We start from the raw sequence: 27510 nt of genomic DNA, 5'->3' as shown, positions 1-27510 counted from the left end.
TGTGTTTTGCTGAGACACAAAGCAAATGTGGAAAATCTTTAAAGAAAAATTTTCAATATTCAAGGGAAACATTTTTCTAACAGAAAGAATAGGGTAACAGCAAATAAAAACAATGTTGGCTCACAAACAGCATTGGAAATAAAATAATTGAGAAACATAAAAACTAAAAATTAGCTAATGTAACTCCTCTTTTCAACAGGGCTGATGAAAATTGTCCCAATACTTCTAAACCCATTAGTCTTACATCAGTTGTGGAACATATTTTGAAGAGTTTTATAACAAAAAACTTTGAAAAGTTATTAAACCAAGTTAAGAATTTTATTAGATAACTATCATGGTTTCAATGATGGAAAACCTTGCCTTACGAAATCTTTTGACATTCTTTCAAAAGGTTACTATTTATGTTAATGAGAGCAAGAGTAGATCTGGAAGAAAGGATTGTCACAAATGCAGTTCAACCAAACCAGATTAATGTCACAAATGAGGTACCTCAGGGTTCAAGTTTAGAATCTTTGCTCTTTTTTGATTTGCATCCATGTCACAGATGAAAGAATGGTCAATAAATTACTTAAATGTGCAGATTACATTACGACATAGAGTGTTACTACCTGTGAAGAGAATGCTGCTGATTTACAGAAAGATTTATATCATTCAGGGAATTGGATAAATAAATGGCAGATGGGATTTAATTATAATAAATGCAAAATAATGCTACTGGGTTATCATAATCTGAAAAATAATTTGGATGGGAATAATCGAAACAGTATCATGAAAAATAGGGATCTTGAAGTAATAGCTGATCAGTCTCAGAAGCTATCCAAGCATTGTGCTATTGCTGGTGGTTGGGCAAATAAATTTTAAGTTATATCTAAAGAGATTTTCAATACGAGTCTAAAGCAGTTATAATTGTATTGTGTGATTCATTGGTTATGTCACGTTTAGAGTATTGTGTTTAGTCTTGGTATCCTTACCTTTGAAAGGGCTTTGAATTGTTTGAAGGGGTTCAAAGTTGGGTTACTAGAATGGTGTCTGGGATGGAAGAGTTGTCATATGAGGAGTGGCTGAAATCTCTTGTTCTGCTTTCTCTTGGAAAAAAAGAAGAATTGGAGGAGGGGTGTGATATGATTGAGGTGTTAAAGATTGTAAAGGGAATTGATAATGTTGATGCATCATAATTGTTCATAATTAACAGTGAGAATAGTAGGGCTAGAGGACTCTAGTATAAACACTGGCAGGTTGGTTAGTTGGTTGATTTAATGTTTTATGGCACAAAGTAGCTAGGTTATCTGTCCCAAACATCCGGTAAAAAGGTAAAAGTAAATTTAGTACAATTCATAAAAGGAAATTAAGGTAAAACAAAACAAAGTTTAAAAAAAAAACATAAATAGCATAAGACCAATGTTTACATCTAGTCTACAACATCATAACTACAGTAATTCAAAGTTGTAAAGGACTTTCTGTAGCATGACTGTAATAATCATAACTCACCAGGAAGACTAACAGTTAAGTACAAAAAACCACCATCGGTAAACTGAAGTTGGCCTTTCCAGTCCTGGTTTCAAGTTACTTAATGGACACTGGCAGAGCAGAAGTCACCTTCAGCTAAGATAACTTTATTTTTCTTACAAGATAGTTAGCCTTTGAAGTGGGTTTTCTTTGGATGTTATGGAGCAAAAAATTTTAACAAGTTTAACAGAAAGCTTGATAAGTATATGAATAAGTGTTGGCTTTAAGACTTCTAACAATTTATTCATTAACATTTATAGTTTAAATTAGAGGATGTAAGAGCCATGATGGACCAAAAGATCCCATACTGTTCCAAAACGTTATGTATTATGTCTAGTGCTTCAGACTGCAGTCTAATTCCAGAAGATTTAATATGTTTCTAATGCAACAAGAAAACTTTTGTCGATAATGTAGCTTCTAACTCAGCTTTGTTGTTAGTATTACATGGTTCACTATGGTAGTGAGAGTAAGAGTAAGACCATACAACATAGAAGAATATGGTATTGGGTAAGCTAAATTCTAAAAAGTTCTATTCTAACATCTAACTTCGTTTTTGTTTCGTTGGTCCCCTTATGATTCTACTTCGGATCAACTGTCCATTTGATTACAAACGTACCTTTATGCTAATGTTTATGCTTTAATGGTCGAGGTTATGTTTATTTCTGCATGCATCATACTTGAGCCAACAAAGTATCGCAAAAATATAATTTCTCCTTCTAAGAGTATGAATAACCTGGTCCTGAATTACATTGTTGAGTTGGCTAGGTCACTCGGCATATTACATTTTGTCCTTTGCAAAAAGAATACTCTAAACGACCAAGAATGTTTGGCAACCAGAAAATAAAACATTTAAACTCACCATTTACCCTAAGTTATCTAAACTGCGACAAACAAAAGCTGTAAATTTCCTGTTGAAAATCCTTCTTTTTCGGTATTACTCAATGAACTATGGTCTACAAAAGACTTCTGCGCTACATAGTGGTTAGATTTTGTATAACGTTATATTTACATATTTTTTTTAATTATAAATAAGCATTAATTATAGATTATGAAAAATAAAATAACTCTTCTTTGTTTGATTGGTTGGTAAGTACAAAACAACACAGCAGGCTATCTGCGTTCTGCCTACCACAAGTATCAAAATCCGATTTTGAAAGTTATTAGCCCCCAGCCTTTCCGCTTAGCCACTGGGAAAATAACATTTGAACATCGATTGTGTATTGATATCGAGCAATGTACAGTAAATACACTCTTTTGGTAAGAAATGAGTCTAATGAAGGTTTCTGAAATAAATTAGAGCCATGTTTGTGATTTCAGAAAAATACTAACAAGCAAATAAATAAATTGAAATTTGATATCTTTCGACAAAAACTGTTTTAAATAACCACGAAACAGATTAAAAGGGAAGTTAGTTTTCAAAAGCTATAATTTTATTTATGTACAGTTTCATAAATTATAATGGAAAAGTGAGCGAAACACTAATAATCAGAAACTTAGGAACTGGTAGCCCAACTACTTCCAGAACTCGTGTATTTTATTCACACGATACACCCGTGGTTTACTTTTGAAAACCACTTCATACGAAATTTAACAGTTGCGGCACAAATTACAAGGTTTAGCCACGCGAGTGGCAATGCCTCCCCTTATTACGCTTATACCAAGCATTTTGAAGCTTAAATCTGTCACCTTTCCAATGAAAAAATAAAATAAAATATGTGATAAAATGTTTGTTTTTTACAAATATTTCAATCTACATGACTGAAAATATACCAATCACAAGAAGTAAAACACTGAACTACACGTGTTTATATTGATTATGACTTCATCTACACTGACAATTTTATCCACTCATTAATTTTTAATTGATTAAGATAAGATATTCTTGCATTATTCTTTTGAAAAACATTAGGTACAAACTGGATTAGAAACACCATATGAAACAGTGTTCTTAAAGATGTAAAACTGCATTCTCTCTCTCTTGTCAGTAGCGTGAGTCTCTTTGTTACTATGGTTTCTTCCATGAAAAAATTGCCACTTGTAATTCTCAACGCAAGGGTTTTGGATTCTCTTTTGTTCGTTATGTATTTTGTTTTACCCTACTTCTTTAGACCTGAAGATGGATTGGTTAACTGATGAGTTCAAGCTTGTTGTGTCTGAAGCTAAAGTGTTGCTGAGTTAAACAATATGTAATGTTCGAAATCTTTAAATGTTGGTGGTTAAATTCTATAGTTTTTTCGATTAATAGGCATTAATCCCAATTATAGTTTCCTAGGCCTGTAGAACATTCACTGTAGATGTCCAATAACAATATTATTCTTCTCTCTTGGTGCGCTGCTTTTATATAAATCATGCGAAACTAGATTATACACCGAAGGTCGCTTGGCAAAAGTATTGTCAATCAGTAGCATTACATACACACTTAATACTTTGTTGATTCTTACGATCAAGAATCTTCTATTAATTTCGAGAACAGACAGGACTTGTGAATTACACAGCCGACAGTAAACGTCATAAGAACAAATAAAATTATACTGAAAGAAGCGAAGGTACTACACAAAATGTACAATGGTAAATCTGTTACAAAATAAAAACCGATAACTCAAATAAGATTGAATTACCTTTTGACGAGGAACGCCCGACATGACCAAGCGTGTTAAGGCGTGCGACTCGTAATCTGAGGGCCGCGGGTTCGCATCCCCTTCGCGCCAAACATGCTCGCCATTTCAACCGTGGAGGCGTTATAATGTGACGGTCAATGTGATGGTAAAAGAGTAGCCCAAAAGTTGGTGGTGGGTGGTGATGACTAGCTGCCTTCCCTCTAGTCTTACACTGCTAAATTAGGGACGGCTAGCACAGATAGCCCTCGAGTAGCTTTGTGCGAAATTCAAAAACAAAACAAAAATTGAACAGATAAATAAAGAGAAACCTCAGAGTCAGAGGATGTTAGCGTTGTGTTAGTTGATGAAGTAATAATGACAAGGGACATCTCAGTTAAAAACACTAGAAGTGAAGATAAGGGCCCCAGTAATAAATCATATGTCAAATACTTTCCAAATGATACATGAGTAGAACCTTATATCATGCAGATGCTCAAGTAGTTGCATACAAACCCAAGAATGATGTGAATGAAAGTGTGTAATATTGCCTCTAATAACATAACAAACACTGGATAATATGATACTCTATTTATGAAGTTGTAATTACGTTAAGTAGGTTTGTTTCTTTATTTTGAATATTGCACAAAGCTATACGAAAACGATCTACGCTAGCTGTCCCTGATTTAGTGGAGTAAGACAAGAGGAAAAGCAACTCCTGGGGTACTCTTTCAAACGAATAATGGGATTGACCATAATAACGTCCTAAGAATGAAAGGGTGAACATGTTTAGTTTAACGTGGATTCGCACCCGTGACTCTCAGATTACGAGTCGAGTGCCCTTACCACCTGACAATGCCAGGACACGTAATGTAGGATAAGTTTGTTTGTTTGTTTTTTGGAATTTCGCACAAAGCTACTCGAGGGCTATCTGTGCTAGCCGTCCCTAATTTAGCAGTGTAAGACTAGAGGGAAGGCAGCTAGTCATCACCACCCACCGCCATCTCTTGGGCTACTCTTTTACCAACGAATAATGGGATTGACCGTCACATTATACACCCCCCACGGCTGGGAGGGCGAGCATGTTTAGCGCGACGCGGGCGCGAACCCGCGACCCTCGGATTACGAGTCGCACGCCTTACGCGCTTGGCCATGGCAGGCCTGGTAGGATAGGTCACATATGTATATAATTACACAAGATTATATGTTTATCAAATAAATTATACAATTTATTTCAAGAATAAATACTTAATGATTGTTTAGCTTTACTTGTAACATGAGAGTCACAATCAATTAATTTAAAGTAAACATTATGACAAATTTAATTACGAAACTCGATAGGGGTCGTACGCATTGTTTGTAACTCATTGATGCAGAGATTATCGAGTGTCGCGTGAAATTTTTAATGTGCAGAATACAGAAGACAGACGATAAGGTGTAATAAAGATGGGAAGTTTGGTATGCTGTTTCATGGCGCAAAGCAACTCGTCTATTTGCGCTAAAGATAAATAAATAGTGTGATTGGAACAGTAAAAGTAGAAAAACAGACAAAAATTAGCAGACGAGATATTACGAAACGGAAGCAGGCCAAAGAAAAGTAAAAAGGGAAGTTAATCGTCGTGGAAGGCCTTACGATTAATATAGGCCTAATAATTGATCTATTATTGTGAGTATTGTAAAAGATAACGAAAATAATTTATTTCGCCAAAGAGAGAACTGAGCATATATTTATATTAAATCTTTTAAAATCAAAATTACAGCTTAACTTCCGTTTGACATATCTCAAAAAAACCAAAGGCCAGCTAAGCCTAAAGTTACCACTAACCAACGTAAGCCTTATCGAAAGAATCTGATTCTGTTACGGCGAAATAGAAAATAAGAAATTTATTTCATTGCAAAAAATATGATGAAATTCAAAAATACGATGCGAAATTTAACGTTTACAAAACTTGCAGATTAGAAAAATTGACACCAACCTTCCTAAAAATAAAAGTATATCTCCAGACCAAAAATTCCCCAAGTGGCTCAGCGGTATGTCTGCGGAATTGCAACGGTAAAAACTGGGTTTCGATACCCGTGATGGGCAGAGCACAGATAGCCCATTGTGTAGCTTTGTGCTTAATACAAAACAACAACCAGACCAAAGAATCAAATATATCACAGAAGAACTTCAAATTAAAAGTTTAAAACAAAGTATAAAGGAAATTTTCTGTAAAATGAACTGAATCCCCGCAACAAACTTGCAAGTTTAACTTTCTCTGAATATTACTATTATCATCATTCATACGTAAAATCACATACTATAAAGGCTTAACAATCAACTAAAGCAGCCCTGGATTAACCATTAACCAAAATACGCACGTGATTAGGGCACCAAAGGAAAGGAGAACCACAGAGATTTCCCCTTAGTTATAATGCCCTAACCTCTTTCACTACCACACTTTGATTTTTTTTTTTTTTTGTAATTGCTCTTACCTACCGTGATTGACTTTACTCTGCATTGTTAAAAAGTTTTGGCTCGGTTAGTGACTAAAGTTTCGACAATCTACTAAATTATGAATCTGAAGTAAGAAGTAATTGATTTGCGAAAGATTACTGTAAAGAGCGGTACAAAATGTTGATAAAACTTCAGGTAAAAGATGATCACATGTTATGGTGTGTCACCTTGCAGATGAAATATTTTTCTCAATCATTTTTTCTGCTGTGGCTATTTATAAGAAATTTTCGGCAGTGGAACTGTTTTGTTTTATCTTTTACTGCTTTATTCAGTCACATCTACAGAAACAAAAGAGAATAATACCACAGAAATATAAGTAAAACGAAATGGTAACAGATGTGTACAGAGACGTGGCTAGTTTGATGTTTTTTTTCGGCTTTGTTTTCGTGCCTTATATTTAGGTTATTGTCTTGTTTGTTTTAGTTTTAATTGCGTTAGTATTGCTTTATTTGTGTGTTTTATAATATTTTCATAAGTGTGTTTTTCACTGAAGTTTTCTAAGCCGTTACGTTTTTTGGCTTCAAATAGCTTGCTGATAAAAAACCTTTGTTTGTGAGTACATGGTTTGCAATTTATCATACCAAGAAACATTTTAGAAAGGAATGCTACTGTAGCAATGCCACCGTTCATATATTACATGTAAACCTATAAGAGCATTTGGGCATGTATATATACCCTTGTAATTATGTAATAATATAAGCAGATCTGAAGCTCAGATTTACTGAGGAGATAAGTACAAGGGTGCCTTCTGGTGATATTTTTTTATGAGACGAACGAACAATCCGAGACAGAAACACAAATACAACGAAGAGAAACTTTCAGGTGTAATTCAACTATTTTGTGACTATAAATTCAGATCACTATGTGTTGTATTACATTTCTGAAAAGCTGGGAAAACAATTGAATGATCGGAGCAGTCTAAAGGCGATAATTCGACCTTTAGATCAAATTACGTAAGACTTCGACATGTTCGATAACAAGGTTCTTAACATTGCTATGTTTATACCATACGAGTAGTAGTAGTACAGTACTGTGGCACCGTGGTCATACGAAGATAATGTTAACTGAAATATCAAGAAAATCAATTTAGGATTGAAAAAGTGCATAAACTAAACAACTTCATGTGAGCAAGGTTAATACTAAGTACTAGGCTTAACGTTAGTGGCCTCAGTTGCAATGTACAGGGTGGCCTAAAAGTCCCTACCCATCCATATATCTTATGTATCCAATGTATCTGTGTGCTGTCCCTCATTCTCGCTGCATAATATGCGACGCCATGTTCTGTGAGACATTTTCAAGTATAAATGGGCTTACATCGGCCATATTTCTGTGAAAAAAAGAAACAAATATATAATACATGCGTAATTGAATATAACATAATAACATATGGATGGGTAGGGACTTACGGGCCACCCTGTATTAGCATTAAGCCTGACGTTAATGTCATCTGAGAACTGAGTGACAATAACGTTAAGCCTAAATACTGTAACTAGTTTAGTGTATGTACACTGGAAACGCTACTGCAGCCTGGAATAATGAAGTAGACTATTCCCAGTGTAAGGCTGTCGTTTTGAATTTGCCTTCGCATCCAGGCATGTAAGTAAAGTTTCAGACATATGCCTATTTTGTTGATGTATGGTTTGCTGGCTCATCTAAAGTCCCAGGTCAAATCTGAGCTCAAAAGAAAAGTTGAGGTTACAACTCATTCTTCAGATATTAGGATTAAGGTACTCTAGTCTAGGCCTAACCCAGTATTTAATAATTCAATGTGCAACTGATTACATGTTATATATGTGTACTATTATAGAATGATTACTGTGTATATAGGCTACTACAGAATGTGTTGTGGATCACAAATTGTTTTGGAATACTTTTGGCTCACAGTGGATTTACATATTACCATTGACATTGCTTCTTGCAATCAGCTACCATAACAACAACCTTAATGAAACTTTTGCAATGACTGAAAATTAATTTTTCTAAAATGGATCGAGGCCAGTCATGAATGGTTTTCAACATATCAGAATACAGCAAGTCAATAAAAGTATTTATGAATTCATGTTTATGTGCTGATGGATCTGGACTCTAGGATAACTTTCTAACAGTCTTTGTCTAAATGTAGACCTAGAGTTTAGTATGTTTGATAGTCTTACGAATGTTTTTCTTTATAAATTTCAGTGTGTTTCTTATCATTATAACTATATATGATCCGTATTATTTTGTGTTTCTTTCTCTGTATATTTCAGACTGCAAGATGAAACAAGTTAATTTAAGTGGTGCACAAAAGAAAAAACTGGCAAAAGAGAACCAACAAAAGGCTTTGGATTTAGTGGCCAAGACTAGATAGCAGACTAATTCTTTCACTGAACTTACTCAACAAGATCTTCCAAGTCAAAACCCATCTCTGCCATGAGAAGTTACTTGTACTGTATCTGACTCTGACATGATTAAAGTTGAACCAAGCTCCACATCTACAAGCACCACTTTGTCCACTTGAAGGTCAGAACATGATGACGTTGAGGTGTCACAGGCTTGCTCAACTGGAACAACTTTCACAACTGATCTTACTTTGCCTGTAAATTCTCCAGATATCCCTGGTGTTAATGTTGATGCAAGTTTTTCTACAAGACAGTTTGAAGTTGAAATAATTTCTGAAAATGAAAATTGCTGAACTATGGTAAAATGCTTCAGTCTACAAAAGATGAAGAAACTAAAGCAAAAGATCCAGGGTTGTGGCTCGATTTCTCTGCTGCTGATGTGGCTTATTCGATTGCTTGTGGACCCACTGACTGTTAACACCACAATGGGTCATTCGTTAAATCTTGCTGGACTTTCAATAGTAGCAAACCAATGAAATACTGTTTGCAAAAACTTTTCTTTGGGGTAAAAGCCAATGGTGAGTAATACAAGAGATAATGGTTGTTGTATTCACTATCGACTCTTTGTCCCTAAATTTTCCTCGTGTTTTGTTGAAAGAGAAGGGTTCAGTGACTGGCGAAATACTATTGTAATTGATCATCATGAAAGAAGCACTACTCACCGAGACTCTATGCTGACATACTTAACTTACAGACAAGGTTTAGGCTTGCAACAAGAGTTGGAAAAACAAATTAAAAGAAGAGTGTTATTACTGGGAACATGTCTTGGAGCGTGCAATAGCTGTTATTTGTACGTTAGCTGAACGTAGCCTGGCTTTTCACAGAACAGATGAAATTTGGTTCACTGCAGAATGGGAATTTTTAGGGCTACATTAGCTCATAAGTCAGTTTGATCCAGTTTAGCAGGGCATATTTATAAATATTGAAATTCTGGAAAAGGAAATCCTTCATACTTGTCCAAAACCGCCTATGAAGAACTCATTGAACCAATGGTTCAGAAGGTCTACACATTCGTTGTTGATGAAGTAAATTCTTCTTGTTATTTTAGCTTGTCAGTTGACTCGACGCCAGATCTATCACATATAGATCAGTTAAGAGTTGTACTCGATACTTAAAAAATGGGCAGCCTATTGAATGCTTTTTAACCTTTTTGGAACTAAAAAGTCATATGACTGATGAAATGGCAAACCAGGTATTGCAGTACTTACGTGAACTTTGCAAACTTAATTTTACAAAATATAGGAGTCAGTCTTATGACAATGCTGCTAACATGTCTGGGCGTTATAAGGATATGCAGCAAAAGATTTTAGAAGAAAATAAGTTTGCCATATATGTGCCTTGTGCAGCCCATTCATTAAATCTGGTAGACCGAAGTTCTTTCTACTGCTGTCAAGTGGCAATTAACTTTTATCTGCAATGTATTTGCTCTGTACATATTTTTCAGCCTCAACCAGCCAGTGGAAAATTTTTAAAGCTTGCACAATTAGGCAGAACGTGCTTCCATATTGCTCTCATGTTACTCTCGCTTCGTTGATATTCTCGATAGCACTTCTGATGATGTAATTTTTCCAGAATTTAGTCGAAGATAGTGCAGCTTCTGTAATTGTAGTCTTTATTGCTTGAGAGAAAGTTCGCTTCAAATAATAAGCTTTAAACGTTACAATGACACCGTGATTCATTAATTGCAGTAGAGATGTTGTATTGGGTGGAAGAAGATGAATTTTGACATTTCCATTAAAGTCACTGTTGGATGGCTTTAAAGTCCAAGTTGTTTTCTTTTGCAGTAATGTTCAACTTCAGGACAAAAACAAATTTTTAACCAGTCTTCAAACAAAGGTTTTGTGACCCATGCTTTTTTTTATTTGATCGCCAAACAACTGGGAGAGTCTTCTTTGCACAGCTGATAAGTGTTCGGGGGGTTTCCGCACGATACACAAGCACAGGTTTTAATTTAAAATCGCCGGATCCATTTCCGCGTAACAAGTGTCAAACGATCTTTTAACGCCTTCTAACGTGGCCGAGTTTTTTCATTTTCTGATAGAAAAGTTCTAGAAGGCATTTTTTTTCCCAAAATAAACCCGTTTTACCAACATTAATATTTGGTTATCTTCGTACCGAACTTTTTAATAATTTGAACTTTCGCCTGCAATACGAACATTATGAAAACCAGAGTGTTTTTTTAAAACGAAAGAACCAATCACGGCTTGCCAAAAATATTTCTTTAGTTCCCCATTCACCAACGTTTTCTTTAAAGGCGGCCTGTCATGACCAAGCGTGTTAAGGCGTGCGACTCGTAATCTGAGGGTCGCGGGTTCGCATCCCTGTCGCGCCAAACATGCTCGCCTTTTCAGCCGTGGGGGCGTTATAATGTGACGGTCAATCCCACTATTCGTTTGTAAGAAGAGTAGCCCAAGAGTTGGCGGTGGGTGGTGATGACTAGCTGCCTTCCCTCTAGTTTTACACTGCTAAATTAGGGACGGCTAGCACAGATAGCCCTCGAGTAGCTTTGTGCGAAATTCCAAAACAAACAAACAATCTTTAAAGGCGTTTAAAAGACTCGTAGCTTTCGTTTCAATTTCCATTTGACTTAAAGGAATTCGCTTTTGATTACAATCTTCTATCCATATTGATAGCAGACATTCCATATTCACCATTAGAGAGCTCCTTTTCTTAACGATTGTTTTCGAGGCAAAACAGTTGGTAGCCATTCAATACTGTTTTTACTGGTTTTTTCATTTAACAGTCTTACAGATGATTCATTTATTCCTTCGTCTCGTGCGAGTTAGGTTTCTTTGGCTCGGTATCATCACACATTCTTTTCTCACGCATAATAAAATGATCTCTGTAAAAAGTATACACCAGTCCTTAACATGAAAAAACTGAACTGCCGCTGACAGCAAGTGATGCTCAGATTTATACTGTGCAGTATATAATGTGCATGCGCATTGTATAGGCTTGTAGAAAGATCTAGAATAAGCGAATGACACAAATTCGTAGACATCTTTTTAGAAATATATGTATTAAAATGTCAGCCATAATAAAAAGGGCCCAAAGGCTTATACGTATATAAATAAAGCCCCATTATAGTGAACCCCATACTGTTAAGCTTCACCTCGGACCTCCTTTAATATCCAAGAACACACTTCAAAGACGAAGAGAAATACGTAACAAGATATTTATGAAATTGAAGATTTATAAAAATATAAATCTACGTTTCAAAAACCGAAGTGTCACAGTAAGAAAAATTACATTTAACAAAGGATTTCATTCATGTACTATCGTGTAATTGATTTGTACGTTAGTTTTGCATGCTATTCTTCTCAGTTTTCAGTTGTTTAACTGAGAAATGAACAACTTAAAATCTAGAAGCAAATGTATCTTAACGTCAAATTAAGAGATAGGTTTGTTTTTGAATCTCGCGTAAAGCAAGACGAGCCATCCCTAATTTAGCAATGTAAAACTAAAGGGAAGACAGCTATTCATCACCACCTATCGCCAACTCTTGGGTTACTCTTTCACTAACGAATAGTAGGATTGACCGTCACATTATAACGGGAATTTGAACTCGCGACTTTCGGATTATAAGTCGAGTGCTTGAACCACCTGCCCATGCTGGGCCTGAGGGAAAGTAGCATTTGCAATTTCTATAATATTTATTATAAATCTTGCCTCCCGCTAGTACAGCGGTATGTCTCCGGATTTACAACGCTAAAATCAGGGGTTCGATTCCCCTCGGTGGACTGAGCAGATAGCCCGATGTGGCTTTGCTATAAGAAAAACACAAACATTATAAATCTTAGGCTTATTTGATTCAGGGTATTAACTTTATTGCAACAGCACAACAAAACTGTGATAGTATTTTACCTGGCAACCATGAACAGCGTAATGAACATTTTACCGTTTTCAGGACGGAAGATCTATTGAAATCTTGGCCTGGCATGGCCAAGTGTGATAAGGCGTTCGACTCGTAATCCGAGGGTCGCGGGTTCGAATCCCGGTCGCACTAAACATACTCGCCTCCCAGCCGTGGGGGCGTTATAATGTGATGGTCAATCCCACTATTCGTTGGTAAAAGATTAGCCCAAGAGTTGGCGGTGGATGGTGATGACTAGCTGCCTTCCCTCTAGTCTTACACTGCTAAATTAGGGACGACTAGCACAAATAGAGGTTTTGCGTGAACCTATTAGTGTCACGTGACCACAACGAGTTTGTAAACATATCGCCATATTGGGTGGCAAGTGTCCCGCATGACTGAACGAGTTAACAACTGCTATATTCAGTACTATTCACATGTAAATGGCTGCCGCTGGCTTTTCATCACTTGTAGCACACCTGACAGGTGCTGATAAGGCCAGGTATGAGGAAAACGTGAAGGAACTGGGTGTAGGAGACCCGTATATGCTCCCGCCACGTGTATTTACGCCAGTAATATCCAGCCAAGACAACGTTGTTCAGAGTCAGGCTGTTGCCGGAGTAGATCTGCCAAATATTACATATGGTGACATTTATATATATTTGATAAACAGGACTTCCACCTTTACAAATGAAAGTCTAAAAGGTTACAAAAGCCTTGATGCGTACAAGTACTTTGTGGCAGGATTTGTACAGAATGTCCAGATAATCAGGGCAACGTCGGATAAAGTCATCATTACAGCCAAAGTTTGTACATCATGTTGTATTACATACATGTATCGTACTCTGTATGATAGATTTAACTACATTTTAGAAGAAGACTAGATACTTAAGTAAAATAGGGCCCCCATTTTAATAAATGGTTCAATATTATTGTAATACATGTGTCCTGACTGTTGTCAAAACTCTCGCCTCGGAGAACTTCTACACATGTTTGTATAATGATATTAAGACACCTAATTGTCTAGGCTGTTTCAAAACTTAATTTTTGTTTATGATTAATTTTTGGTACGGAATCAATATATAGATAATAAATAGTACAAGTAGACATAGACCAGCGTTAAAGCTGGTCAATAGCCATGTTAGGTTTCTGTAAAAATAATTTAATATTTAACTGTTCTATTATTTTTTATATTATTTTATTATTTGAGTGACACATGTATCCCAACCTGATACCCAGTTGTCTTTAAAAGCTTATATATACACAACTTAATATTTTCTTTGTTATTTTACAGGTGTGCCACTCTCAGCAGCTAAATGAACCACCACTAAAGCTATGGGTTGCTAGCTGCACGAATGGAGAGATAATATCTTCCCACTGCACCTCCAAGGCTGGACTAGGTGAAGTCTGCTCCCACGTTGGCATTCAGATTCAAGTCTAACTAAGTCTATGAATGATATTTCCGTCTGCATACATATCTCAATTGTATATTGTGATGTACACAAGTCAAAATTATCACATGTAGCTTCAAGTTCATCAGCAGAATCAGTACAGCTGCTATCAGTGCCAGCAAATTCTATGAAAGCAAGGTCAAGCAGCCCAGCAGCAGCTTTATGTCTCATTTGTTGTTCTTTTCTCCTTTTGGTCACTTCTTTCCTGTTTTCATATGTACACAATTCAGCAGCTTTCCTTCTCTTCAGGGGAAAACGTGTAAAATGAAATATGGAAGGTACATAGTCAGGTGATAGGGGATCATCACTCTTCGTCCCTGAAACAGAGTACAATAATTTAGTTAAGATATAGATCTACAGGCATCATCAGATAATATTTATACATATAACACATGCACTGTACATTTTAACTGAATATATATATATATATATAACTGAATATGCTGAACATTGTTTAACAACTGAGTGTACAGCCAACAAATTAATTATTTGCACACTTTTTAATTTTGTGCCAGTTGTGGTTTTCTGATGAATCACTTAAATTGGTTCTTTAAGAGATATTAATATTTTGTCTTAATGTACAAATTGCTATATAACCTATTCATCATGAATAATATTGTTCCTTCAGTAAATTTACTATTCAGTTATTTAAAAGTAAAATAAAAGTGTGCAAAAACATTTCTTTGACTGGTGCTGCAGTGTGCTCTGCTGTACATATATCATGCGTGTAAGTTTCAATTTATTCAGCCTGGCTATAGATGAATTATAGATACCTGACACAAAATGTTTACTACAAAGTCTGGTGTGCTCTGTGAGTGTCCAGTTTTTTTTATTGACAGCTGCAATCCATCGTCTTCTTCGGTCGGGATCTATAGAAAATCTGTTGTATGACACATTTTCCACCTGTCCATGTCGATTTTAACAGTTAAATGCACAACACGAGTGTACCATCGCGCACTTTTGACAATGAATCACCCTTGTGTTGGAATATAAACACGGTCAGCAGTAACTAGGTCAAGAGTGACGTCACACGCAAACCTCTATAGCCTTCGAATAGCTTTGTGCGACATTCGAAAAACAAACTATTGAAATCATATTAGTTTTGAAGAACAAAATATTTGATACAGCTAATTGTAGTCATTAATCCCTATATAACACCGTGGAATGCAGTATTTGTCACACAAGTAATATATGTGAATATTCCTTAACTGATTTTTCAATTTAAATATTGTTACAGTGTTTATACATTTATAACTACTCAATTATAATTTATATGTATCATGAGACATCTGTTAGCACTCTTATTATGGTTGATATAAATACCGACTAAGACTTGTATTGTCAGAAGAAATTGCAAAGCAAAACTTCGTATACATTTTATTTGCTTTTACCTAAATTTCAAGTTGAAATCTTAGGCAAGTGTTGTTATTATTTATTAAATCTAAATTATGCATAACATAAACATGATTATAATTTCTCAGTTCAAGGGTCTTTCACACTACAGAAAGCAATAAACTTTGCAATCATTATTGTTAGTAAAACGTTTTTCCACCGAACAATGTTACTTCAGTTCATGACGTCATTCAAACAAGAATACTTTGTGCCACAGTAACACTGATATTTCACTTAGAAACAATACAGAAAGTGATTTACAAAGCGTACAGTGCAAAGAGAATTCAATGGCTAATTACACTCAATTATTTTATATTTTCGCTAATTTCCTGCTTGTTTCAGGTTTTAGATTCGTCTACGAAACTGAACGTGGTTCTACTCTCACATTAATTTGTTCAAACCGAGCTTATAAAAGAGCGAGAGAAGAACCAGTAATTTGGTTCTCAAATCTCAATGAACAAGTTATTAATAGTGAGAAAACGCAAATAAAATACGGTGGCAAATTAGTGCTAACCGACATCCAATTTGAAGACGCGGGAATTTACACATGCAAAAATCGTGAAGGTGATTACAAACATGATGTCAGAGGTAATTCAAGGTTTTTTTTTTAAAGACCGTATTTTCATTTATTAAACGACACTAATTTAACAGAAATAACACCAAAATCGAAATCGTCCATCTTGCTTTTAAATTTCTTTCAGCCATAACCTTTTCGTTTGATATTTCACTCACCATGTGTATTGATTAAAATAATAATTGTCTGTATATACGTAAGATTACACTGTGTAAGAAAAATTTTACCTTTTCTTGTTTCTGGGCACAAAATGTTATTTTCTAATTGCTTATGCCTAAAGTAAATGGAAAAGGCCTATTCTCTTCAAACTTTACTTTTGTGGCTTGGGAGCGTGTATAACGAAAACATGATGGGAGAATATATTTGAGGGCTGATACGTGAAAGGGATTTATATTTCAGTCGCAAATCTCGAAAAAGTACTTACTTCTAAATATTTGTGTATAACTTTAGTATAAATACATGTAAATCTTGATTCATATGCTGTTAGGGCTCGGCATGGCCAAGTGTGTTAAGGCGTGCGACTCGTAATCTGAGGGTGGCGGGTTCGCATCCCTGTCGCGTCAAACATGCTCACACTTTCAGCCGTGGGGGCATTATAATGTGACGGTCAATCCCACTTTTCGTTGATAAAAGAATAGCCCAAGAGTTGGCGGTGGGTGGTGATGACTAGCTGCCTTCCTTCTAGTCTTACACTGCTAAATTAGGGACGGCTAGCACAAACAGCCCTTGAGTAGCTTTGTGCGAAATTCACAAACAATCCTATATTGTTTTATTCAGACATTATGTAAATTTGCCCGTTTCTACATGTGTATTGACTACAAAATTATTTATATTTCCCATGTATACGAAAGATTATGTTGACAATAGTATCACTTTTAACTTAATTATTTCACAATAAAAATTTCATGTCATGTGTTACGTTTTTGTAAACAACCAAGCCGGGTGTTCATACAAAGAAAAAAGAAAGTTAATTCTGTCATTAATTTTCGTTTGCAAAGCATTTGTATTCATTGGTTAGAGCTATGGAATTCCTGATTTTTCTCTTACAGAGCTTGGTAGTTAACGAGGCTAAAAGTAAACAAGATACTCTCTGACAAATCAACCTGAGGTATTCAAAGATTTGGTTAAAAATTTGAAACTCTTACTGATACACAACACTTTCAATCAATTTAAAGTTTCTATACAGTAGTTTCAAACTGTTAATACCACTGCCGTTCGATTCTTTTTTTTGCTAGCTTAACTCTGCCCCTTACTAGTACAGAGGTAAGTCTACGGATTTACAACGCTAAAATGAGAGGTTCGAATCCCATCGGTGAGCTCAGCAGATAGCCCGACGTGGCTTAGCTGAAAGAAAACACACAAACATAAACAACTCAGCTCTACATTTATTTTTGCATATACAAATTAGATATTTTCGTTCTTACCATAAATGGATGTTTCTTTAATAGTATAAGGTTTTGATGGGGAGTGCAGAGGTTAGTGAAGCCTAATAATTATGTTTAACGTCACATTTGCTCGCAAATATTTCTGCCTCATTTTTCTCAATTTGCTCATTACCGATTTTAAGTCAGTGGTGTGCGAAAATCTCGTTTTAGGAGATTTCTTTAATGCTAGAACCCGTTAGTAGGTCTCATTTATAGCGATCAAAAAATATTTTTCTTTATTCGTTGTAAAATATGTACAGGATGGGTAGAAAATGTTTAAGTTGGCGAAGCAATGATATTACACTCCCGATGATTTAATGTTTAAACTGGAATAAATGCGACTGAATAATTTCTTTGGTTAAAAGGAATTTTGATTAAAACTTCATTTGTTAAAACTGGTGTTTTCTTTTAAATTGATCCTCTTATTCTTGTGATTCAGTATTTTCAAATGACTTGCAAATACGTTGTTTTTTCACATTCTTTATGAATAGATTTAAATCCAAGTCGTATAAGTATGTGTTTAGTTTAAGTGGAGTGCAAATTTACAGAGAAAAATAGAAACAAAACTCGCAGATTAAAACGTGTAATATAATCTATTGTACCATTTAATCATTCATTAAAAACGTTACGATTATAGTCTTATAATCGAACTGATAAGCAACCAGTTTTGGACTGCAAACAGATAAAATTAGTTAACACTTAACTTTAAATAACTATGTTCGTGGAGTTATTGTTTTAATGAAATAGTCTTCCGATGGGACAGCGGTAAGTCAATTGATTTACAACGCTAAGATTAGGAGTTCGATTGCCCTCGGTGGACACAGTAAATAGCCCGATGTGGTTTGGCTATAAGAATAACTATGTGTGCTTTATCATTCGAAAAGCTTTTCATTCTCTACAGTTAATTAGAAAGTTAAGTTCTTGCTTTCTACTCCAAGTAAGCTATCAAATATATTAGACAAAAGCGAAAGATTACATCACACTTACAGTTGAAGGTCCCTACATATAGTTATCAGATTTTCATGAATTACACGTGGACTGATATTAATACAGCTACAATATACAGCTGCATTTCTTTTCAATTTGTTTAAACATTTTCAAGGTACCTCTAATTGTAGCTGTAGTAATGTCAGTCCGCGTGTAATAAATGAAAATCTGATAACTGTGTAGGGACCACAAACTGTAAGTGTGAGGTAATCTTTTGCTTTTGTTTAATAGATTTGATAGCTTACTCAGAGTAGAAAGCAATAACTTAACTTTCTATTTGCGGTCACATACAGTGCTTGTATTAACTTAGCTAACTCCGATCTACTGTTTTCCACTGTAAAAGCCAACTACTGTTAATTATTCTGAATTTTGTCATTGAAAACTAACATCTCAGCTCTTGTTTTATATATTTTATTTTGTTTTTCTCTGATATGTATTAATATATTAGTGATACTTACGAATGATCTGGATACTTTTCTAATCATGGTTTTCAGTTGATTGAGTCAAATAATTCATATTATTCGTTTGTTCACCTACAAAGTAAATAATTTCTTTATGGAATTGTCTCTGCTGATCAAACTGTTGTTACTGCACCAGATAGGAATTTTAGTTGTTTTGAGTTTCGGGCTTGTTTCTCTGACGTAAAATACGTGGAAGTTGCCATAAAGTATTTTATAAATGACATTAGTATTGTATTTGCTTTATTTTTTTTACAAGAATATAAGTATTTTGTTTATTGTATTTGGGGTTATTGACTGGGTGAGTATCGTGTTGTTGACGGAGGTTTCTCTGTATCACCGTATCTCAAATCTCCTTCCTAATCGCCTTATAACCTAAAAACGTCGAATTATATATGAGTTCTGCAATAAAAAGTTTTAAATTACCCATTGTAGAATGTCTGCAAAATTTATTAGCTTCAAGTGGGTTCCTCAGAAATATAAATGCATGAAATAGATTACGACAACAATGTTAAAAGCTCTTACAATGAATTATTACATTAGAGATAGCATGAAATCAGTTTTTCTTAATTTTCATGAGAGGAAGTGTCGATGTTGAAGTGTGGTATGAATAAGTATTGGTAAACATATCGACATATAATTACTATAAATGTTACCATCAATACTACACATTCTAAAGATAAACCTCACGACCCTTTGTTCGTTCATATACTGATCCATCTAATCAGGACTCCAGTAATGGGTGATATTGCCCAACTCCAAGGTGCAGATGTTGATATTGACAGCTATAATATACTCTTGGAAGATGCATCACATTCCATTAGTTGATGCTGAAGATGCCCTGAAATAACTTTTTCAGGGCAGTGATGAAGACGAACTCGTAATCTTATCGGTACTCCTGTAATAAACATACAGTATTAGTCAGAGGCTGCCACTGATGTTCATAGCAATAATATTTTATAGTTTATAGGGATTAGTAAGCCATACCAAAACAGTTTTGAATATGCAACCTGGCATATAATGTGACTCAATCTGATATAAAGTTACGGCAGAACAGAATTTATCAGAACAACTTTATGACATAGCTTAACATTTCGTAAATGGTGTAATGTAACCGAAAATTGGTTGCTTTTGGGAAAGGTATGCAACAGACCTTTTCAATGTAAATTTTTATATGCTCAAATCATGAAAATATATTCAAATAAGAATTTAAAATATTCGAAACAAAGATATTTATTGTACTTATTTATTTATGTTGTTATTTTACAGAGTGAGTCATAATTAATATTATAACTAGTGCGTCGTGCTCATTGTGAAAAACCTTAAAATTCCAACGGTGACACAAAAGGTGCTTACAAAAATATTAACTCTCTGTTGTTTTCCCCAGTGTATATTCCAGCCGAGAATCTCAACTGTACTCGAGGATACCAAAGAGATGTTTACAGGTGTTGTAAGTATATATGATACTCAATTACTTTAAACTGTTTACATTAAACACAATTGGATGAAAAACTTTTAAAAATATGGAATTTTAGTTAAACAAATACGTTTTTTGACACTAAAGACGTTGTTAGAACGATAAAAATTAACACTGGGTAAATAAATGTTTAGCTATGTACCTTTAACGCTTTTAGATCCATGTCCTCCTGGTCACTATGATAATGGATTCCAAACCCACTGCCTGCCGTGTCCAGGAGGGACTTACATGACATCATTTGGTGCTGACGCCTGTATACCTTGTCCGGGAGATAAAATTACTGATGAAGAAGGAGCTGATAATAAAGATCTTTGTAGAAGTAATGAAACAAAAGGGTTTTAAAGTTTTCTTTTATTGTTTCCTTAACATTTTAAAGATGTTTATTTTTGTTCAGGCAGATTGTTATAATACGATACTTCTTCATAACTTTCATGGTTTTTAATGCATTGAAAAGCTTTGCTTTTACTTGGAAATCCTACTACTTGTTTTAAAGATGAGCTCAAACACTTACGACAAATAGTATTGAATAGCTGTCTTACCTCCAGTGTATCATTTCAAAATTAGGAACGGCTAGCGCTGAAAGCCCTCGTTCAGCTATCCGCGAAATTGAAAACAAATATAACGGTGTCTCGATCTGTGTGCGTCACATTATTACTAAAAAGACCAAAGATATTTCACTAAAACAGTGTATGTCCCAAAACATAATTTAAATCTATGTTTAATATGTTTATTTTGTGTACATAATGTCGTTTTTGTAATAAAAGAAAGTAATTTGTCCAAATACAAAACAAATGTCTTAATATAAGATTATAATAACATTGGATTATCAAAACGTTAGCACCGTCTCGTAAGTTCTGAACAAAACTATTAGAAAGAATTGTTACAAATTAAGCGAAAAAACTTCATGAGCATTGACGTACGACGTTCAGTGTTTGTGGTCAAAATGGTGTCGTTCTTTATCTGGTAAATTTACAGTAAAGACAAATTTGTAAAATTACAATTGTTAATAGTGTTATAAAAACGCAGAAACTACCATTCAGTGGATACGATTCGATAGCAAAATATAATTGTGTACCATAATAAGTGAAGAAGCTAATTATAAAACTTAATTCAGTAAATGAATAGCGATTAAACAAACTGGCTTTATTAAGTAGTCAATGGAAAGACGGTTTGTTTAATTTGTGTTATATATTCTTACAATTTAAGTGAATCGAAGTTGATTTTACTCACTGTGTTATACTGAGTTGTATAATATGTAAATTATCGTAAAGAAAATGTCGAGATTTTTTTTATATCGTCTGATCACGTGTGTTTGGAATGGAAAGTCAGTAGGTTTCGTGATATATCGTCTCACAATGTAAATATGTTGGAAAACCTAGTTGATTTCCCGTTATATAACTATATAGTTGTTGTTATTACACAACTGTACTATTTGTCTACTAGTAAGGAGCTCAAATAGTACAACAGGCGTCATTTTTCTTTGCTAATTATCTGTTTAATGTGTAAAGATAAAATGTATATATACAGTTGTCAAATTGTAAAGGTTGTTATCAATGCTTAATATGAAAATATATTATACATGTAAGAAATATCATATTTATTTAATTGAAATTTTTAATATGTTAAATCAAGTTCATATTTGAGCTTAAAGAATTATACACTTCCCTATTATTATGAAGTTACATTTGAAGTATTCTTTCTGTTTTATGTAATCGATACAATGTGTAAAACTGTTTTAAAAACAACTCTCTCTCTCTTAAGATCCAACTGATATGGTTCTCAAGGTCACTTTCCCCTGGGCGACCAAACCTACAGTTGTAAGGTATCCTTGGTGGATGGAAGAGCTGACACTAATTTCGATTTGTCTTATTGCTATGTGGTGAGTTACAAGTTATCTTCCAGTTCTTGCTAATTAAAGTATGTGGAACAGGGGTGAGAGAGCATCTGACCTCAATACCCAATTATCTTTTAATTGAATAGTAGGGTTGGATATTTGAAAATGTCAAGTGTTTTCAGTGCCCCTTTGGTAGTTAATTTGTGAAAACACAAATGTGAACCTTGTAAAGCTGAATATGTTTAATTAACCTTACAAACGAGGTCAAAATAACTTTTCAATTGTAGTTAACATTTCTACATGGTGGTTTATGAAGTGTTTTTGTAGATCTGTTTGCTAACGATAAAACCAACAAAAAAGACAACTATTTAGAGTTAATCTTTAATAGTATTGTTTATATAGAAAACTGAAAAAAAAAAATCGCGTTTTTATTTCTCATTTATTTTTTATTTATTATTATTTAGTGTTCTTTGTTGTTTCTGCAATGTGAATGAAAAAGCCCGGGGCAAATGGAAAGCTCTAAAAAACCGCATCCTCGGGTCTTGTGGTGTTTTTGCCTACACGAAGCTAGAAGACCAGCTTGTAACTAAAAAGATCACCCCCAGTGAATTAGACATTTTGGAAGCTGTTTCAATGATCCCTGAGTGTGAGAAGGCCCCAACAAATAAGTTCAATAAAAGAGAAACTAATGTGGTATTGAAGGAAAATCAAACAGAACCAACCATATTGCAGACAATAAATGAAAATAACTCAGTAGAAAAGAAACCAGAAAGAGCAGAAAACGTGAGCAAGCCTGCTTCAAGTCCTGATAAAACTGAATTAAAGACACGCGTTGAGACAATCGTGAATGATGAGAAACCTGAAGAGACATTAAAATCTGATTCACTGACAACTGTTCGTATACGTTTAAAATTCTTTTACTTTATAGTACTCAGTATTATACAGCATAAGTATATAACCATTAATAAATAGGATGCGCTCTTAATATTAAACTTTCACTTCGTACAAGTTAATTTATACCTACATATATATATTTATATATTGCAAGAAGCAACTGAAATATAATGGAATTAATAGCACATTATTAATGTTAATGCAAAATTACTGTTATAAAATAATTACAACCATTCTGATACTTAATTTATGTGAATATCTGTATCTGGTTCAAAATTGAATTAATTTCTCATTCATATTACGTTTATGATTAATATTTGGTAGAGTTAAAAACATTTCACTTTAATGTAATGTATACTATGTCAAACTGTGTGATCAATATGATATGCTTGCTTACAATGAGTGTTGTTAAGAGATCCACAACTACAGAAAAACATGCGTTCAGAGTCATTTGAATACATGTAATTCTTCTTCCAAAAGAGACCTATACATGTTCGATACTATTGAGGTTTGATAAGTCTGTACCCTAGTTAAACTGGTCAATTACCTCTTCTTCAATATTATTACATGTAGCAAGACAATTATCATCCATTTAGCTAAAGCCAAAACCAAACATTACAATATATGATAATGTAAGAGGTACTTCCATTGCTATTATGACATCTGGAAAACATAAAGGTCTGATTGTCGGTTCATGATTTTCATTACCACACATACTTCCACTACTGATATTAAAGTGAGTTATTTTGTGTCTTACTACAACTAAAATTTACCTTTCGTTGTTAATATTACCAAACTTCTTGAGTTTTTAACCGTACATACACTGAAATGACGTTCTGTTGAAGCTGCGAACATCTGATTCTGTTTTTAACAGTTATCACATAATTGCTGCGAATCGTTAGATCACGGTAACTTACTTTAAATGTGGATTTTATTATTCTTAGTTTAGTACCAGTGTATTTGTACCATTTTGTTACAAGTGATTTCACCATATCTTGTTTATAACACCTTGATACATTTTACAACATTTTGTTTTTTATAGTCAGCCAAATTTCACTGGTCTGACATACATTTAGTGAAATATCCAATTGTCTTCTTTTGGACTTTACTAAGATTATTGAATATTTTAAAGTACTATAAACTCCGTGATTTACTTCAGTGTTACAACTATGATAAGACAGTTTGAAAACTCTTTCTCTTTATAGTCATTTGTAGTTCAGATTACATACCTTTTCATGTTTAATTTATATAGCAATGAAATGAGGAGAACAACTAACATTTATTTATAACAGTAGTTTTATCTTATTTTAACAAGTTAGTATTTGTGAACTTACAAAACATAAATGTTAAACATTATTTAAAGCTCTTGTTTGCTCTATATTACCTTCCTCACTATTTGAGACAATGCTTGAGATATATTTCGAGTTTCGAGAAAACGTTTATCAGATATCTTAACCCAATTCCATAACATACAATTTTCATATAAACACTTATTTGGTTTTATTCATATTATAGTAAAATGATTGTTACATAAAGAATAAATTATATATTTTAAAAATGTTTATTAACTGAATATTGTTATTAAAACAGTTTTTTTTTTTTTTTTTCCGATTGATGAGTGTTCCCTCACTAATTATGATTTACATCTTCAGGCAGAAACACCAGCTTCAGAAGAAATTAAAGACGTTGATTGTATCCAGAGGGAGGTGTCAAGCAACATCAGGCCTCCCTCAACGAGACTTTTCCACAATGTTGATAAAATTATTACTGTAAAACTTGGCAGTAAGCCAGAACATCATCAGAGAAACGTTTTTATTGTTATTGAAAATAGTGAAAACCGAAACAAATTTGTTATTGGTAGAGCTCCAAAATCAACACCTACGTGTCAATTGAAACGTTGCAAAAGCGAACATAAACTTATTGCACAGAAACCTAAAAAGAATAATCAAATTAAACACGTTGACAGCCCTCACAAGATTGTTTTCACAAGAGATCCGAAACTGGAACCAAAATCCAAAAATTAAATAACCCATGAGTTGCATACAAGCATACCATATTAAAAAGAATTACTTTACCTTATCTCATAAGTTACTATTTTTTACATTTTACTCACTGATATAAATAATAAATAAAACATACACATGAGAAACAAAAAATATGATATTCGCCTGAGTCTTCTCTTTTTTGCTGTCAACTGTCATGAAACTTAAGTTCACTTTTTTGATGTACTAAAGGTATTGATACATTCAATAATGCTTTAATGTAATTAAATGATACATCTGGGAACGGAGAATAATAATACACAGAAAACACTGTCCTATAAATGTGATAATTTTCTGGCTTTTTTAACTATGTGATAATTTCCTTAAAGAAATTAAGCTAAGCTCTTCAATGTAATTAGTAATTTCCATCAGAAGAAATTTGAAACCAAATGATAAAATAGACAAAGCTGCATAAAGAAAACAACAAACCAGATCGATAGATTGATACTTTAGTTTTCTATTGGGTATAAATAATATAGTGTAAAACACTAAAGATAACTATTAGCATTTGTGAAAGATGGAATTGCAAGACGTTCGTCTGATTACCCAGTTAACGGTTTGCAGACGAATAACAAATAGAACTTTATCACTGTGTTAAATTTTGTGTTAATTGAACAAGAAACGTGGAGACGTATAAGAAACAGACACATACACACATACTGACATTTATTTATACAGATTCAATGATAATGAACATTTTAAACATTCAACTACAGCCTAGTAAAGTATGGCTGAAAACTCAGTTGTCGAAAACAATAGGTCGTAATGAAACTCCTTCTTTATAAATATTAGGTAAAATTCAAATTGTGCTTATAATTAAGAATGTCATCTTTATTAATTTCAATGAATATCTTGGCAGTTTTGTTCACTTTTATTAATAGCGTTACTATGCAGTTCCTCTGCCTTTACTTTTGACGAAAGTTAAATGTTTATAAAAATTGGATAGCTCACACATCTACCTTGTTTGATATATTAGAATAAATACTGTATTTCTTTTCATGTTAAAAACTGCTGAATTTATAACGACTTATATCCGTACATTAATTTAACTTGAAAACTAAGTCGACCACAGATATAAAACATTAAATGTGTAATCGTAACATTTTTTTAAAGATTCGATGGTCTGAAAAGGACCTTTAATTGTAACTCAGTAACTAGGAAAAATCATTATCACCTTGTACAGATCCTCTTGGACCTGTAAAACAGAAAAAAAGAACATTTTATATTTGAACGATTTTAGGCCCTGTTTTTGCATCCCCTTTCAGCTCGCAAGCCCCATTTTACTTTTAAAAGATGCTGTCATATAGTGATCATAAGGTGCCGTATTATAGACTTGAAGGATGTGACATTTGATGTAAAATAGACAACAGATATAGTTTTATTCTCGAATGATTATTAAGAGTGTTTTAAAGTTTCAATATATTCTATTTAACCCTTAAACAGTGGGAATGTTCTAGGAAGCAGGATCAGTTGATGATGGCTGATGTTTGAGGGATGAATTTATAGGAATTGTAGATTGTTATTCAATGTTAAATATATTCAGGACCATATACTTCACTGATGAAAAGTTTAGGTTTTTCTATTTGATACTTTGATATGCGCAGTTTCTCACTCCACCATCGACCCACAATGAGATGCGATCTTCATCAAGTTCATCCGTAAAATCTACGAGAAACTATCCTAGAGGTGGATCGTTAGTTCCAACTGATATATGAACGATACTATACCACAATACAGGCAGACCTAACTTTCAAATGTGTTGCGAAATTTCAGTCAAGAGTGAGAAGTGGTGAGTCAGCTGTAAAGATCTTCTTTTTGTCACTTTGAGGAAAATATTCATGTTTGCGCTTCCAGTGAGGAGCAATAACTCCATCATTGATAATTTTGGCTGGAACACGCATTAATGTACAATATTCTTTAACAAATGTTGCATACTTCAAATGGGCGACATCCGTGATAGCTAACATTCACTAAACTTATAGACATTGTTTCGTTCCATACAAAATGCATCTATCCTTCAATTAAGAATTTGTTTTCTGGACCATTCAGGATATATCTATTGTTAATCCCTTTTGATTCCTCAATAAAATCTAGCCACCATATACTGACTGACCTGTATGTGTTATATCGACGGTTGAGGATCAGAGCG

The 27510-nt window shown here is 34.0% G+C and overlaps 1 protein-coding gene across 2 annotated transcripts; it reads left to right on the top strand.

Moving 5' to 3' along the window:
- Positions 1-5499: 5499 nt before the first annotated feature.
- On the top strand, positions 5500-25557 carry LOC143257304 (uncharacterized). 2 transcript variants are annotated; one of them, XM_076515753.1, is made up of 7 exons: positions 5500-5766; positions 8844-9493; positions 14123-16259; positions 20502-20564; positions 22353-22470; positions 22890-23319; positions 24972-25557. In XM_076515753.1, the coding sequence occupies exons 3-7, from the start codon at positions 15959-15961 to the stop codon at positions 25341-25343; spliced, it is 1284 nt and encodes a 427-aa protein (XP_076371868.1). In that variant the 5' UTR covers positions 5500-5766; positions 8844-9493; positions 14123-15958; the 3' UTR covers positions 25344-25557. The 2 variants fall into 2 exon arrangements, with proteins under 2 accessions (XP_076371868.1, XP_076371878.1); XM_076515763.1 differs by lacking the exons at positions 5500-5766; positions 8844-9493; positions 14123-16259; positions 20502-20564 and adding an exon at positions 20809-20910.
- Positions 25558-27510: the final 1953 nt, after the last annotated feature.

Source organism: Tachypleus tridentatus, chromosome 1 (genome assembly GCF_004210375.1).
Source record: "Tachypleus tridentatus isolate NWPU-2018 chromosome 1, ASM421037v1, whole genome shotgun sequence".
NCBI lineage: Eukaryota > Metazoa > Arthropoda > Merostomata > Xiphosura > Limulidae > Tachypleus > Tachypleus tridentatus.
This window is presented reverse-complemented; position numbering and strand designations above follow the sequence as displayed.